The sequence below is a fragment of the Cicer arietinum genome, chromosome 6 (genome assembly GCF_000331145.2).
Source record: "Cicer arietinum cultivar CDC Frontier isolate Library 1 chromosome 6, Cicar.CDCFrontier_v2.0, whole genome shotgun sequence".
Lineage (NCBI taxonomy): Eukaryota > Viridiplantae > Streptophyta > Magnoliopsida > Fabales > Fabaceae > Cicer > Cicer arietinum.
In genome coordinates this window covers 70,707,187-70,723,622 of record NC_021165.2, presented here as the reverse complement: position 1 = coordinate 70,723,622, position 16,436 = coordinate 70,707,187, and the positions used below count along the sequence as shown (strand labels likewise).

At 28.0% G+C, this 16,436-nt stretch overlaps 1 protein-coding gene across 2 annotated transcripts; it reads right to left on the bottom strand.

Annotated features, from left to right (window-relative positions):
- Positions 1-6,762: 6,762 nt before the first annotated feature.
- Positions 6,763-15,672, bottom strand: LOC101507549 (beta-amyrin synthase). 2 transcript variants are annotated; one of them, XM_027335420.2, is made up of 17 exons: positions 15,580-15,672; positions 15,254-15,492; positions 13,134-13,319; positions 11,881-11,970; positions 10,083-10,280; positions 9,918-10,002; positions 9,661-9,827; positions 9,377-9,568; positions 9,192-9,305; positions 8,969-9,088; positions 8,530-8,652; positions 8,327-8,425; positions 8,170-8,226; positions 7,715-8,083; positions 7,540-7,620; positions 7,348-7,431; positions 6,763-7,172 (listed from the first exon to the last, which is right to left on the bottom strand). In XM_027335420.2, exons 2-17 carry the CDS (start codon positions 15,452-15,454, stop codon positions 7,050-7,052), a joined length of 2,289 nt encoding a protein of 762 aa, XP_027191221.1. In that variant the 5' UTR covers positions 15,455-15,492; positions 15,580-15,672; the 3' UTR covers positions 6,763-7,049. The 2 variants fall into 2 exon arrangements, with proteins under 2 accessions (XP_027191221.1, XP_073226553.1); XM_073370452.1 differs by having other exon boundaries at positions 15,254-15,671.
- Positions 15,673-16,436: the final 764 nt, after the last annotated feature.

Below are 16,436 nucleotides of genomic sequence, written 5' to 3'. Positions count from 1 at the left end.
CAAGAATAAGAGAGAAAAAATCCACGCTATGCTTCATTGTCATCCTTAAGTATATGAGGAATATGCACCACACGACACGAGGTTGAATTAATCTTGCCAATAGTGTGAACAATTCTTGAATCAATCTGAAGTAGTTTATACTTCTCATGCAGAGATCCAAGTTTCATAGACCTTGTTAAAATCCAAAAGGCTTAATTGCAGTTTTGGTCCCCCTATTTTAGCTGAATCACGAAAGTAGTCCTCCATTTTATTTCTCTCCAGTTTTGGTCCCTCAACCATAATTTTGGTCCAAAATTTGATGAAATTTCATTTTTCTTTGTATTTATTTAAGTCACACCATGTTTCAAGATCTCATTTGCAACAATTGTATCTGAAATCTATGATCATAAATGGTGTAGTACGGTTTTAAAAAATGAAATTTCATCAAGTTTTGGACCAAAATTTTGTTTGGGGGACCAAAACTGAGGTGAAATAAAATGGGGGGACTACTTTCGCGATTCAGTTAAAATAGGGAGACCAAAACTGCAATTAAGCCAATCCAAAACAAGTTGTTATAGTATATTACTATATAGAGTGAAATATATTGTATACATCACTTTTAAAAAAGTATATCTTTTATATAAATTTATTACTTCATTAAATTAAAATTTTCAAAATATAAAATTATTATTTTATAATGATTAAGTTTACATTCAAAATATTTTTATTTTTATTCAAATTAAAAGGTTAAAGATAAAAGAAGAAAAAAATTAAAGAAAAAGTGAAGTATTATTAAACAAGTTCATGTAGTTTAGTTTTCAAAAACATATTTTAAAAATAAATTTATCAAACAAATTTCATAGTCTCAACAACACTTTCTTATCTTCAGTAGCAGTGTATGTTTTAAACATAACACGGTCATAACAAACATGGCGTGAGGCACCAGTGTCTATCCACTATCCATTTGATCCACCAACAAGGTTGATCTCGGTTATCATAACAATGAATTGCTCTTCTGTCAGGTTAGCCTGATTAGAATGGTCTAGTTTGCTTCTACACTTGCGTGCCATATGACCCTATTTCCCACAATGAAAGCAGAGAAAAGGTGGGGGAGGATCATTTCTAGGAGGTGATTGTTGCCTTATAATTGGGAGTTTTGTAGAGTTCCTATTCTTGTTGTTGTTCTTTAAACTGTGATTCTAATTCTTTAGTTGTTTGTCGTTTGGCTTCAGAACTGCTCCGATGAATTTCTTTTTCTTGTTATTTGCCACAAGAAAAACTTCATCTTTTTGGTCTTGTTTTCGAGATTCTTCCTCAATTCTAAGGCGGGTTATGAGATTTTCTAGAGAGAATTCTTTTGTTTTAAGTCTAGGACAATTTTTAAAATCTTTCCAAGCATGGGTGTAACGCCCTGGATTTTGATCCAAGACATTACTTAAAAATATTTATTTTCTTTCAAAAACGACATTATTTTTTAAAAAAAGTAGTTCATCATATAATCAATAAAATTTCTCTAGTAAATAGTTTGATTTCATTTTAAGAAATAACATAATGCAATTTATCGGATATTATTATTATTATTTTTGCAAAGACAATTTACTCGTTGTAAAAAAATATTCACTTAAAAATAGAATAATTCAGGTTTTTCCTAGTAGAAGGACCCCGCCTCCGCATTCCTATTTAAAATCGACGATGAAAAGTAAATAAACTTAAAAATTGTACCACATTGGTCTTATCACTACAAATATTATTATTATTTTATTAAAGTACCCATTTTTCCTACGCGCGTGCGCCAAGTAAACGTCATTCATGCAACTCTTCGAGATCGTTAGTACCTAAATATTGGTGTAAGGGGTCAGTTCATTCCACGACAAAATTAAACCAAATAATAAGTTAACAACCATAAAATATAAATATAAAATCTTTTTGTAATAAAAGATTTAGAGAAATTAATTTTTATTTATTTATTTATTTATAATTCGCAAGGTGTATCAAAAGTTATAAAATGTATCTAAATAACTCAAGTAGTAACTCACCTTAGAACAAATAATTATATAAAAATAAAAATGACAATAAAATATATGCAAGTTATGCATGCTCCTAAACATATATGATCCGGATACAGTCAGCCACTAAGGCGTCCACACAGAAGTCACACATACCAATGGAGAAAATTAAACCAGCCACTAAGGCGTCCACAAAGATACATATGGTATGTTATGACAATGATAATGATATTCGAAATGTACAAATCACTAGTCACCTAGGCAATCACAAAGAAAGAAAATCATAACACAAATAACTAGCCACTTAGGCAACCACGAAGACAAATTATTCCACATTAATTTTTTTTTTTTAAATTACATAAAACATCAAATTTACATTATCATGGATGTTTATAGTTAGAACTCAGTAACTTCAACACATCATATGTGAACAAATATCTCAAAATCACCACTTTCATTTTAATAATCCATAAGATTCGATTTGGCTACGTGTTACTGATAAAAATTAAAACTCATATCACCAAGAATACAATAACAACATAAATTTCATTCCTTTTACTATAAAGTTTTCCGCATTCTAAAAATAGACTATTCATTAATGCATTCAATAATCAATTTTCTCATATTGTTAAAATTAAAAAAAATATATATATATATATAAAATTCTCATCAATTTCCTCAAGACACATATATATTGTTCATAAAAGTCAAGTTTTAAATTTAAAATACTCAAAAGTCAAGACTTAAAATCAAGTACATCATAATAAACATGTTAATAATTATATCATTATAAAAATTATAACTTTATAATTAAGTACTCTACATGTAAGACATTAAACATTTTCACTACAAACATATTGATCAAAGTATGGTAATAAAAATATAACTCTATAATTAATTTCATAAAGATGGAGATATTACTCAAAAGAAACAATCAAAGCATTATAGTTAATTTCTTTACGATGAAAATAAAATCGACATTTTTCTTTTAAGACATACATACATCATATCAATATCTTATGAATTGCTAATTTAATATCTAGCCTAACTCTGCATGGGGAAAAAGCCCTTACCTCAAGTGCTTTCCTTCCAGGTGACACTATAAAACCCTCGAAAATCTCACCAAGATGAATGAACAAAAGTTTATAACTTCGATCATAATGCGAGGGAATGTAAGGATGGTTGTTTGAGTGACTTAGAAAATATTTGAGATAAATGTAATGTTGGTAATGGTGTGTGAGTGATTATGACTTATTTTTCTCTATTAATCGTGTCCTAAGAAGGAGAGGTGTATGTGACTAATAAAGGAGGCATGAAGCTGATCAGATAGAATGAATAATTCTCTTCATTGAGTTTAATTGCACACATGAATAAAGAATTAAATTGGAATAATGTCATTCAATAACCAACCGTTAAGAATTAATTGGCATTCATGTATTTATTCTTGCTAGTTACACATTTGAATGGACACACTATAAACTAAATGTTATTAAAATAAAATATAGTTATAAAAAATAGTAGTGTGGGTGATTCAATTTTGACTTAGTCAAAATTGGCTTGGTCATTGTTCACTCTAAGACATATATTTCTACGAGTTTTAATTAGTTAATAATAAAAATCTCAATAGTGAATTATTCAATATAAAAATACTTCATCAAATAATTAAACATCCAAAAAATAATTATCTTACTATCGTCACACTAAATTAATCAAAAAGAATAAACAAAACTAAGGATTTTAAATTAATTAATTAAAAAAAAGGGTGTTACAAGGGGGCAGTTTGTCAATAATAACAACAATTTGAGACTGTTCATTTAGGGACATACCTTCAGAGATAATCTCGTGAGCAATTTTCAGAATTTTATGAGACTGAGCTTCCATTGATCTGTCATCTCATATTTGAGGTAGCGGCTAACAACATACTTTTTGGCTTCACCTTCCTCAATATCATATTTCTTCTTTAGAGCACCCCAAATCTGCTTAGCAGTATTGCTGTCAGAACTGTAGTAATCATACAGATCATCAACAAGTCCATTAAGAATATAATTCTTATATAAGTAATCATTAGGTTCACATTGGGTTAATTCAACAGCTTTCTTATCCTTTTCTGTTTGTTCAGCTTTTTCTAGAACAACAAGAATGTCATCCTTCATAACGTCGGCAAGCTTTTTCGTGGTTAGAAAAAATAACATCTTTTGTTGCCATCGTTTGAAGTGACTTCCCTAAAACCGAAATGGTTTATTGCAGTCAAAAGCAGAAGAAGTAGTCCCGATAATTTCGTCGGTAGACATGGAAGTATGAAAACATCTTAAAATTGTTATTTTTGAATTTCGAAAAAAAATTGAAGAAATAATTTAAGCCACCGAAAATATTATTGGATTGAGTCGCGGAATATGTCGCTTTCTTTAAGACGTTTTGAGGCACTGCCCAAATTGTGCAAGACAAACTATCAACCACGAAGTCCATAAGATAAAACAGTTCATATCAGTGTATCAGAATTCTACTATACCGTAGAAAAACGTTCTAGAATTACACCCTCATTATGGAAGTCGAATGACTACCACTCATAATATGGTACTAAGACCACTCGAAAGAAAAAGAAGAAATGAGTAAGAAAGGGGGAGAAGAGAGAAAAACCTCAGATTTGAAGTGCTTTTGGTGTGTTTTTTCAATTGAGAATATCTCTTTATTTATAGAGGAAATCCGCAATTGCGTCAGAGAGAAAAGTGTGATCCATTATGTCTGATCTACTAAACATGTGCTCAAATATTTAGGTTTTGACCACAGAAACGTGCGCCGCATTTAGTTTGACCAATAAATGTACACTCAGTTTTGGCTTAGGTTTTTGACCGGGCAATAACAGACGCATGAGACCAGTGATTAGGGTTTTGACCATATGCTAAAAAATAATATACCACGTAGCCAAAGCTAACGCACGCATGTGTGGTAGTCAATTTTGCATGCGCTCTTTCTCCTTTACAAAATTGGGTACCCCTTGTGGCACATTCCAAGTACCATACCTCCATCTTATATACGCTACTAGTGTGTGATATCTCTCTTATGAGACACTTCCTTATTTTTTAATTCACAACAACATTAACCTACATTAATATCATCATTATTTCCAACAATTTATACTTCTCAGAAGAACCTTTTTCCAATCCAAAACAAGTTGTTATAGAATGTTATATTATATTATATGCATCACTTTTAAAAAAATGTCTTTTATCTAAATTTATTAAATCAAAATTTTCAAAATATAATATTATTATTTTATTATTTAATATGATTAAGTTTACATTTAAAATATTTTTATTTTTATTCAAATTAAAAGATAAAAGAAGAAAAAAATTAAAGAAAAAATGAAGTGTTATTAAACAAGCTTATGTAGTTTAGTTTTCAAAACATATTTTAAAAATAAATTTATCAAACAAATTTCATAGCATCAATTGTAAGAGTTAGTCTCCTTACCTTAAAGTCTATGAAATTTATATCATCTGAAGGACAAAATTTTCGGTAAATCCAATTGAACGTGGACTGTTTACTTGCCAAAGTTCCGTTTGGGTGATTTTTAATTTTATGTGATGAAACTTTCAAAAACTAAAATCAATTTCAATTTTCAGTTCTTAATTAAGTTTCAGTTATTTATTTATTTTTTAAATTAAAGATTATTTTTATCTTGTCTCATTATAAATTTGCTAAATATAAATAAATAAAAAATATTACACAAAAATAAAAAATTTAATTAAAAAATTATATTAAAATTATTTTAAATAATTTAGATACTATAAAATTAAAATTTATTTATAATAATTTTAATAATAGTGATTGAAAGTGGTCGGTGGTCGATGATGGTCAAAATGAAATCCATTGTGGTTAATTTTTATTGAGGGAGCATTAAAAAATATAAGATACAATCTAGCTTTTCGAAATTTTTACATAATATTTGTGTTCGTATAGTTGGAATTTGAACACATATTATATTAATTATCTTGGGTTGGAAACCATACCTCACCTTCGAACTATAGACTTTCGCTAAACCAAAAACGCTTGAACCACTTAAACTCTTAAGATATTTAACGAACCATATATATATATATATATATATATATATAATATAATATAATACAAAAATATTCAACATAATATATCTATTTATTAAAAATTTAAAAAATCTTGGGATAGTCATGGCCACCCCTTGTCCTACAGAAGATCTGTCCTATGGTTAGTGGTTGTTGGAGTGATGATGATGTCCAATGATTAGTTACATGTTATTTTTAAAACTAAAACAATTATTATAAACCTGATGTTTTTTTTTTTAAGATTGTACTTGCAAAAGAAAGATTATATGTTGATATATTTTGTATAGAAAAATATCTTCTTTTTCGTAAAATCTTATATTTTTAATTTTTAATCATCACTCTATATATAGAGTAAAATTATAATATAAAAATATATCATATTCTAAATAAAAATATTAATTATATATTCTAATGATATCTTATTCTAAATCTAAAATATATTTAAATATAAATTCAAATAAAATTTTCTAATAATATTTAGACATATTATTCTCTCACACTTATTTTTGTTTGCTTTGAGTTTTAGGGGAAAACTGTTTCGAAATTAAATATACAAAATATTTTAGTCTTATTTTATTCGGACATGTTTTAGCTTTGAACGAACTCTAACAGTCCTAAATTTTATAAACATTTAGTTTTCCATGTGAGATCGACATGGAGGAGTGGCATATTCAATCAATATGTTATATTATAACTTTTAACAACATAAGTTAATAGAAGAACTATTTTAAAGGTCATTTTATCATTTTAATGATTTATTTGCGAATTTACAAAAATCAAAATCTATTTTGATCAACGTTTAGAAATTTGAGTACTCCTAAAGCTCACAATGAGTGTCACAATTCTTCATTTTATACATATTAAATTATGATAATCAATATATGTAGGAAATAAGCCCAACTCAATTGATTGGCTTAATTTGCGTGATTATTTCTTTATTGATATGATGACTTTGACATTTTTGTGTTCATATCTTTTCGAGTTAAACTGTAGTAGAAGGCAATGGAACCCGTCTACGATACTCAGCAAGAGCCCACAATGGGTAAATATCTCTGTACATTGGATAATGCAGCATACAATTTTTCATGAATACTCCTGTGATTTCCTGTAGTATATAGGACAATAAAATAGTTAGTATGTCGATTTGATAAATTTAAAATAATTGAAATTTATTATAAGGATTGGATATTATCTTTACATAAGTTGTAATGAAACTTGTTATTATGAGCTAAGAATAATAAAGAGCTCATATTATTTAAAATCAAAGGATCAAGATGAACCTGTTGGGGCCAATCCCCTTCTTCTAACTGAGAATTGATGAGCAATTTTGCAGCACGGTGAAGAGGAGTAGGGTTTATCTCTGCCTGTACATAAGAATTAGAAAAGAAAGAGAAAAACAATTTTTTTAGGATTGATTAGCAACCAAATAAGTATTTGAACTTTTAATTTAATCACACATATGGAAAGCAAACCTGGCCAGCGTGAATTAAACCCATAAGAGCCCATGCAGTATGTACAACATTGGATCGACTTCTTTCTAGAGGTACATATATCTGCATTATTACATCATAATTATTGTCAGTTCATGTTGAAATTGCCAATGATCGATAATTATTTTTAATTAGTAATAATTATTCCACTATGAACCTTTTTTGGACTTGAAAGATAGCTCTCCCCCCACCCACCATCATCTCTTTGTGTTGTAAGAAGAAATTGAACAGCTTTGCGAATAGCAGAACAATTGGTAAAAGTCTTTCCAGCAGCTGCTAAACCACCAAGAGCGAACCAAGTACCATAAGTGAAGCATACTCCCCAGTTTCCATACCATGAACCATTGCTTGTTTGTGTATCTTCAAGGAATCGAACTGCATTCACAATGAAATTCTCTATCTCTTTCTTCCTATGCCCTGGATATAGTTTTTTGAACAAAACTAAAGCTTGAATTGCCGACCCCGTGCACTCTACATATTCATGCTCAACTACAATGTCCGCAAAAAACTCCGTCGGATTCAGTAGCTGAAAATAAATACTAAAGATAATTAGTTTGTTAACTAGTGAATGGCTTTCATCCATGAATGCGTACATGTTTATACAATACTTACTTCTAACCATTCTTGAGCTCCTGCTGGCTCCCATGCGGCCAAACCCCCTTTCTTACTCTATAATAATAATAATAAAATGAAGTTTCTGTTGATCAAAGATCAAGTAGAAAGTAGGAACATCGGTAACTAAATAATCAATTAATTTAACAATACTTGCCTGAAGTGACAAAAGGAGATTGACTGAATCATATAACCTTTCTGGTTCCATCTTTTCTCCCACAACCTCTGGAGGCAACATTGATAAAAGTAGACAACACTGAAATATATACCCAAGCATTTTACCTCTATTAGCATACTTTTGTTCTAATTGAGAATGCTCAATAACAAATTAAGCCGTCCACAATCTATGATGTTAGTTACCTTCAAACCTTCTGCGGTGCAATCAGAAACTTGCCATCCATGGTCTTGATCGGAGAAGGTCCACGAACCTTTAGAAATATGACGATGCATACTCTTAAAATCTCCGGAAGGGTTTTCCCTGACCTATGAAATCAGAGTATAAGTTGCATTGCAAGTTCAAACTAGCACACATATTGTTCAAAAGCCTAATGAACATCATCTAAATAGGCAATAATAAATGTGTGCCAATTAGAATAATATAATTGTTCTACTCAGTAATTAGATAATAAATCATCATTTACTTAATTAGTTGTTAAGTCAACATTTAATTAAGAGAGGCCTCATCTCATCAAAAAGAAAAGAAAAAACTAAGTACCTCAACTACCTCACTTACCAATTTCTTTCAATTTGAATCAAAATTGTGATTATGTTATATGTTTGTCATCAAAATTAAGCATACCTGAGATTTCTTTATGAAATCATGTCCTTTCGCAAGTGCAGGACCGATTTCCTCAATTAGGTTTGTGGCAAGCAAAGCTTGAACAGCAAAACCAGCATCCCATTCTTGGCTACCAAAACTCTGTCAGTAAATTATTTTGAGGAATGTTCCCATCAATTTCAATAGTAATAGTAATATGCTAATAATTAATTTGTACTGAAATATGATGAATTTATAAATATACCTGCATGGTCATTCCATCTTCTGAAATCCATAAATAATCTGGAATCCTTGCTAGATGCTTCTTGAAAGCATCTCCATTTGGATCTTCCACCCAACAAGCAAGCATACATAAAACCTAATAAATATATACATGTTAATAGCATATTTGAATAATCACTATATTTAATTGTCATGCTATATACTTACCTTTTCCACACACCCAATGGTTATGTATCGACTATTCTCATCTTCATAGTGGATATGCTTCATTGTTACTTCAAGAGCTTTTTCTCTTATCAACTTGTTGAAAGGCCATCGAGTGAGAAATGGCTCAGTGAATATGTATAAGCTATCCCATATCAAATCTTGTATGAAAGGATGTGGATAGTAAAGATCTTCCTGTGAGACATAAAATGAATCATTATTCCTCTTATGTTAAAAAGGATATATAAATTTAAACATTGTGGTCATTTAAATACAATGACTATTACCTTTGCACATAGATGACGTGCTTTTGTCCAATTAATTTTTTCATAAGGTTGAGTATGAAGTTCTTCTCTCAACTGTAAAATAAGTGGTGTGATTGGACCCACAAACCTCTTCCCATACAAGTAAGACATAGGCATGTATACCAATCGACAATAACACCACATTTTAGCTGAAATTTATAAATGTGAAAATGAGATAGAATAAACATTGTATATTCAACAATTCATTTCACATACAAAACAGAATTAGTTATTTTAACCTGGATGCATAGGAAGAAATGAAGGAAGGATCCAAAATTCAGGAGGCATTGGGTTGCTTCCACACCAATCAAACACTCCAAGTATCTATGATAGATTCAAATTAGTAACATACATACTTGTAAATTAGTTTATGAATTCTTATATTAAATAAAAAAGAATGGTACCGAAAGCCATGTTTTTCCCCATGAAGGTATATGTGTTACACCACCGTGATCACGAATCCACTTTCTTGCTCTAGCACAAGCATTGTCTAGACCTCCATTAGGCCCTTCTCCAAGAATTCTCATACATATATAGTTGAGTGCAGTACAAAACATGGTGCTATGACCCTCTATGTGTAGCCCCCAACCTCCATCTTCATTCTTCAAATGAAAACCACATGGTAAATATCTATTGTACATAACCAACACCATGAAGAAATCTCCAATTTCATGGTTAATTAAGCAAAATAAGTAATTATATTTTCGTGTATCGTGCTTAATGTTAAAGACAAAATTTCAATTTAAATGTTTTGATGATAATTAAACAAAAGGTTAATTAAAGACTATTAATTATGATTCTAAATGTTTTGATATTTAACATGTGCATTTGAGTGTGTTAAACAAGTTAGGTATCAAACATTACAAAGCAAATCACATTAAAATCAAAGAAAGCAAAAGCAGTAAAACGAGGATTGATCTTGAAGTATTTCTGAAAAACGAAGATCGATCTTCGTTTTTGGCAGAAACAAGAACAATTAGTTTCTCTATTAGAAATTGGATCCTGAAACTTTATTCATCTCATATCTTCATTAGAGAATAAGCAAGGATCAATCTAAGTCATGATTATTCAAGAATTTCAAAGAATCAAAGACATGCTGAGTTTTAAGATTAAAGCAAGATCATTCTTCATGTGAGGCAAGTGCAAGTACAAAGGTACATGCTGTAAAGTACAAAAGAACATATTGTAAAGTGCACTACTGATTATACTTGTCATCTAGACCTGCACACGTGACTGAAAAGCAAGTACTCAACTCAGAACAACTGACAACCACAAGTACAAGTCAGTTCATCATCAACCAATTCAAAGAACGATATTGGATGTCAAGAACGTTCTTGGTTTTAGCATGAACACTCTTGCTTTATGACTGGCTTTTTCCAACCACTCCTTAATGACAGCTGGCCCTATTTCAACGGACATATGAGTTGTCCTAAAGGTCTATTGAAGCTTATAAATACACCTTAAGGATAAAGAACAAAACACAACTCAAAGTGCCAAGAAAAGTATCAATCATACTCAAGTGTCTTGATATCATTCTTAAAATTTGTTGTTTTAATCTTTGTGTTGTGAATCAGTATCAACTGAGTTCTATTTACAGAATCTATTTCTCAAACAAGAGTTGAGTAAATACCCAGATTCTAAACCTTCTTTAAATCATCACTTTGTAAACTCAAGGTTACTGTGTTAACATAAACTTGAGTAGTTTGTAAAATCCTTTTATGTTTTAAAAGGTAGTTCAAAAAATCCTTTCTGAAATAGTTAAGGTAAACTTGAAGAAATTATTTCTAGGTAGAAAGGTAGAAACAGTGTAAAGATCAAGATTGATCTGTGAAAAATTGTGCAACAACCAAGAACAATCTTGCGTTTGAGCACATAGTGGAAAAGCTCACATTTGTGAGGACCGGACGTAACTCGTGTTTGGGTGAACCAGGATACATGCTTGCGTGATTATCTCTATCTATGTCTCTGTTTATTTTATGCTATACAATCAGATTTCATATTGATTAATTTGATATTGTTGTTTTCTACTAACCAAGATCAATCTTTGTTTATAACCAAGAACAATCGTGAGTCAAACTTTCAGTTTTAAACATAAATTTTTAAAAAGGGGCAATTATAATTCAAACTCCTCTTCCTTATAATTGACATTGTTACTTCACTTAAATGGGTAAATATGTGTGTAAATTGAATGATCATGTGTACCTGATGACAATAAATGTAACGCAGAATCTCTTTGCGATGCTCTTCTGAGAATACCGAGTCAAGATGTCCGGTTATATAGACACAAAAAACCTACAATATTTTGATCAAGTAGAAAATTAATAGTATAAACTTGTGCTTAATTAACCTTACTAAACATGATTTTAAGAGGGAATTGAATACAAATATGTTAATGTCTATGTCACACTTTTCATCCACTACCCAACAATGGAATCTATTACTATTTTATTATTAAGATTAAATAAGTTTTTAGTTTTTGTAAAAATTTTAAATTTTGTTTTTAGTTACTATAAAAAAATTATATTTTTTATGCATTACAAAATTATCACGTAAGCAATTTTAGTCTCCAAATAAAATTATAAAAAGTTAACACAATAAATTTTTTAATGTTTGCTTATGTTACACCCTTAGATGCAAAATTTTAAAATTAACTTACAAGAAAAAAATCTCATAAAATTATCACAGATAATTAATTTATCATTTTGAAAATTTATTTATTATGTGAGTATTAGAACATCTACGGTAAGGAGACCTTAAAAATAAGCGACCCCTTTAATTATATTTGTCATTGGAGAGTGAAGAATTAAGACTTAATATAATTTTGATTATTTATCTTTTATTTATTTTAGTTTTTAATATCTTTTTAATTAATTTTTATTATTTATCTTTTATAAGTGATACTGATACATTTTAGTTTTTTGTCATAATCACAACAAAAGCTAAAAAAACATCATTGAAATTCTTTCTAACAAGTGACAATATTTATTCACTATAATATTCTTTCAAAAGAATGTCTATTTAACTCAATAATATATTTGCACTTGAAAAAACTATTCTTGCATACTTTCAAACATGTAAATCCTTTGAAATTAAAAACATTGATCAAAATTATCTGAATTTTCATCTTGTCTTTGTTAATGTTGCACAATTAAATTTACAAATGATCCAAGATTAGACTTTAACCAATGATGACAATAATTATACAGTTGTTTAAAATGCATATGATAAAAAAAATATTTTAAAAAAACTAACACTCATCATTTATAAAATATAAAATACAAAAATAAATTAAAATAAATAAATGATCAAAACGAATATTTAGTAAAAGATAAAAAATCAAAATTATATTTATCCCTAATTTTAACATAAAATTTACCTTAAAAGGTGGATTTTGTAACATTTATATCTAAATATATGATTAAAAAACCATTTAAATATAGTTAGTGAGTACTCACCAATGGAGGAAGGAAAAAGAGAGGACCTGCAATTTGAGCAGGCCAATGGCCATCACTGGTTTGCAATGCTGCTAGATGATGTGTGCCCCTTCTCAATGCACTTGTGGCTTTTTCATATGTTATCTCTTCTCCATCTTCTATCTTTACACTATCTATTGTTTGTTTGAAATTATTTTCTCGTAGAACCTATTTAGAAAAATAAAAGAGAGTAGATGATAAACAAATTATCAAATGTTAGTATCATTTATGAGAAATAGTTACTTGGGCACGAGACAGATAAAAAATATTTGAGCGCACACACAAATAAGATAAATAAAAAGTTAAATGATATGACATGACTTCTCTTTTAATTTTTATTTATTTGTATATTGGATGTCCGAACATTTTTAATTTAAGGTTGTGTCTATATAAGACGTCCTCGATCACTATTACGTATACTACGTACTGTTCAACTATTGCATAGAAATAATATTTATATTCTATTTATACTTGTATAGATATCCGTTTAACAAATACTTGATTTTTAAATATGTCAATTGATATATTTTTTAATCACATTTTTTTAGATTTTTTTTGGTTTTGTCGATTAAAAAATATATTAATATATAAATACATTAATACGTTAATAAATAAATATAACAAAATTTTATCATAAAATTATTAATATATAAACAAAAAAATGTTACAATATATTAATATTACTGATTTATTATCGGATACATATATTTCTAAATATAAATACTATTACATCCGTCTCACGATTAATTAATTAATAAATAATCAAAATATTTGTTTATTTTATGAGCAAATATACGTTAAATTATTTGTTATGTGTCTGTTGTATATAAAAACAAATTTTATTCGTAAATGTTTGTGAATATGAATTTCTTTTTTAAATGTGATATAATAGTATTGTGATAAAAAGAAATTGAGAAAAAATAAAATATTTAGAATTACATATATGAAAATTGTGGAGGTATATTCATCCTTGTTGTAATCGAAATGATGGATGCACGTGAGAAAAGGGTCACACATATGTTGTTTCGAAGGAAAAATGCGAATGTGAAAGATACGTAATAAATAGGTTTAACTTTGACGGTTGTGAAAGAGGTTTCAACTTCAAATCCTCTGTTTACGACAAAATAAATTGTAAACAAATTAATTAGACAGAGTAGTATTGTACACTAGTTATTACTCTATCTTTTATTTATAAAAAAAACAATTATTGATTTTTTTATTTTTAATGAATCTTTTAATTGTATTTTTAAATTAATATTATTTACATTATTTTTAATATAATAATTTTTAGATTTAACTGCAGTTTTAATCTATTTATTTTAATTGAATCACAAAAATAGTCTTCCTTTTTTTGTTTTAAATAAAATATTAATTTAAAAATCGATGAAGTATGTTTTTTTAAGTCACACCACACTACCACACTATTTATGATCATAAATCTTAATTTTTGATAAAATATTTTATTGAAAAATAAAAAATGAAAAAAAATAAAATTAAAATATTATTTTCATAATTCAACTTTAAATAGAGAACCAAAATTATAATTAAATTTAATTTTTACTATATATATATAATACACAAAATTTAGTAAAAATAATATATTCTTAATTTATTTATATTTTTTTAGCATATATTCAATTATTTTTTAGACGAAAAGTATAATCTATCTTATCTAAATATAATTAATATACATTTATTTTACTACTGTATACAATAAAATAAAGTAAATGAAAGGATCGATGAGATTAGATTGTGTCGGAAAATGGTAATCGGTGACGGTGGTGACGTGAAATGAAATTAAAATATCATTCTAGTCATGCCCTTTAGAATCTGTTTTCTATAAAATTCTATTTAAATTTTCGACTTACATTAAATTCTTTTATTAATATAATTAATTTGTATTTTTTATAATATACAATAAGTATTACAATATAAATATTAATTAATTTTCTGTTTCAAAAACATAAGATTGTAATAGTAATAACAAATATTTTTTTAAAAAAAATAATATTAATTAGTAATAAATTGAATGTTTTGAATTTTCGTAATTAATTAATAGAGTTTATATATAAGAATAAGAATAAAAATATTAGTATAGATACCTGAAAACGCCAAAGGAGGTCAGCACAAGGTTTAACTTGGAAGCGATTGTTATAGAAATTGAGACGAGCTTGTTCAACTTGTTCTCTTTCTTCTTTACTTCCTGCTTCTGAATCATATTCCCATATTTGTCTCCCTACAAACTCATTTGTGCTGAATATGTATGGATCTTTCCCTCCATCTGCTATTTTCAGCCTCCACATCTTTCTTTTTCTTTTTTTATTATTAAAATTATCTAACTCTAACCAAATAACATATATAATAACTAAACCTTGTATTGTAGATGATTCTACCAAATTATTAATGAAAGAAAAGGAAAATCACGCACCGAGAGATTTGTGTGCGTAGTAATGAGTGATGCTCAAGTCAAGAGCTAGCTACCTTAGCTTAGATTACACATTCTTCAATATGAGGAAATACACATTCATATTGCCGCTACTTATAGCATTATTTTATGTTTTAAATTGTGATAAAGTTATCCGAATTAATTAAAATTAATTAGTCATGTATATTCCTTCATTTTAATTAGAGTTTTTAGTTAGTGGGATCTAATTTTAATTATAATCTTAAAAAAAAAACTTAAAATTTATTTTATTTTATAGATTTAATTATATCTATTGCTATTGTGAATAATTTTTATATTATCGTTATATTGTTACAAATATTTAATTTTTATTATAAATATTTTTAACATCATCTTTATAAGTATTTATAATATTTTTTATAAAAAGAATATTTCTTACATTTGTGGACCACAACCCTGATTAAGTATTTCTTATATTTTGAGCCAAACATAGCATTTAAAATCAATCAATTGTACATTATAAAAATGAGACACTGAGGTGAAATCTTTATATATTTAATAATATATTTTGACGAGAAATTCTGGTGAAAGAAAAAATATTAACATAATATACTAGACTTTTTCTTCATAAATATACTATTTAATTTTCCTATAATGTATTGCTTTAGCTAATTATCAATACTATATTACATCTGCTAACCGCTAAATGAGACAACTCAGCCGTCTTTAACTTGTCATTTTTGTCTATTATTGCGTCACAAATCACAATCACCGCAACTTCAATATACACACAAAACCGTAAATTAATTTTATTTGTTTTATTTATGAACGTATAGTCATTTTTATAGGATCAAATTATTAGTACAAAGTTATATTAAATT

Coding starts and splice junctions, on each gene's coding strand:
- LOC101507549 (XM_027335420.2), bottom strand. CDS start 15,454: ATGTGGAGGCTGAAAATAGCAGATGGAGGGAAAGATCCATACATATTC. Junction 10,003..10,082: donor GGGGAAAAACATGGCTTTCG/GTACCATTCTTT, acceptor AATCTATCATAG/ATACTTGGAGTGTTTGATTG. Junction 9,089..9,191: donor AAGATGGAATGACCATGCAG/GTATATTTATAA, acceptor ATTTACTGACAG/AGTTTTGGTAGCCAAGAATG.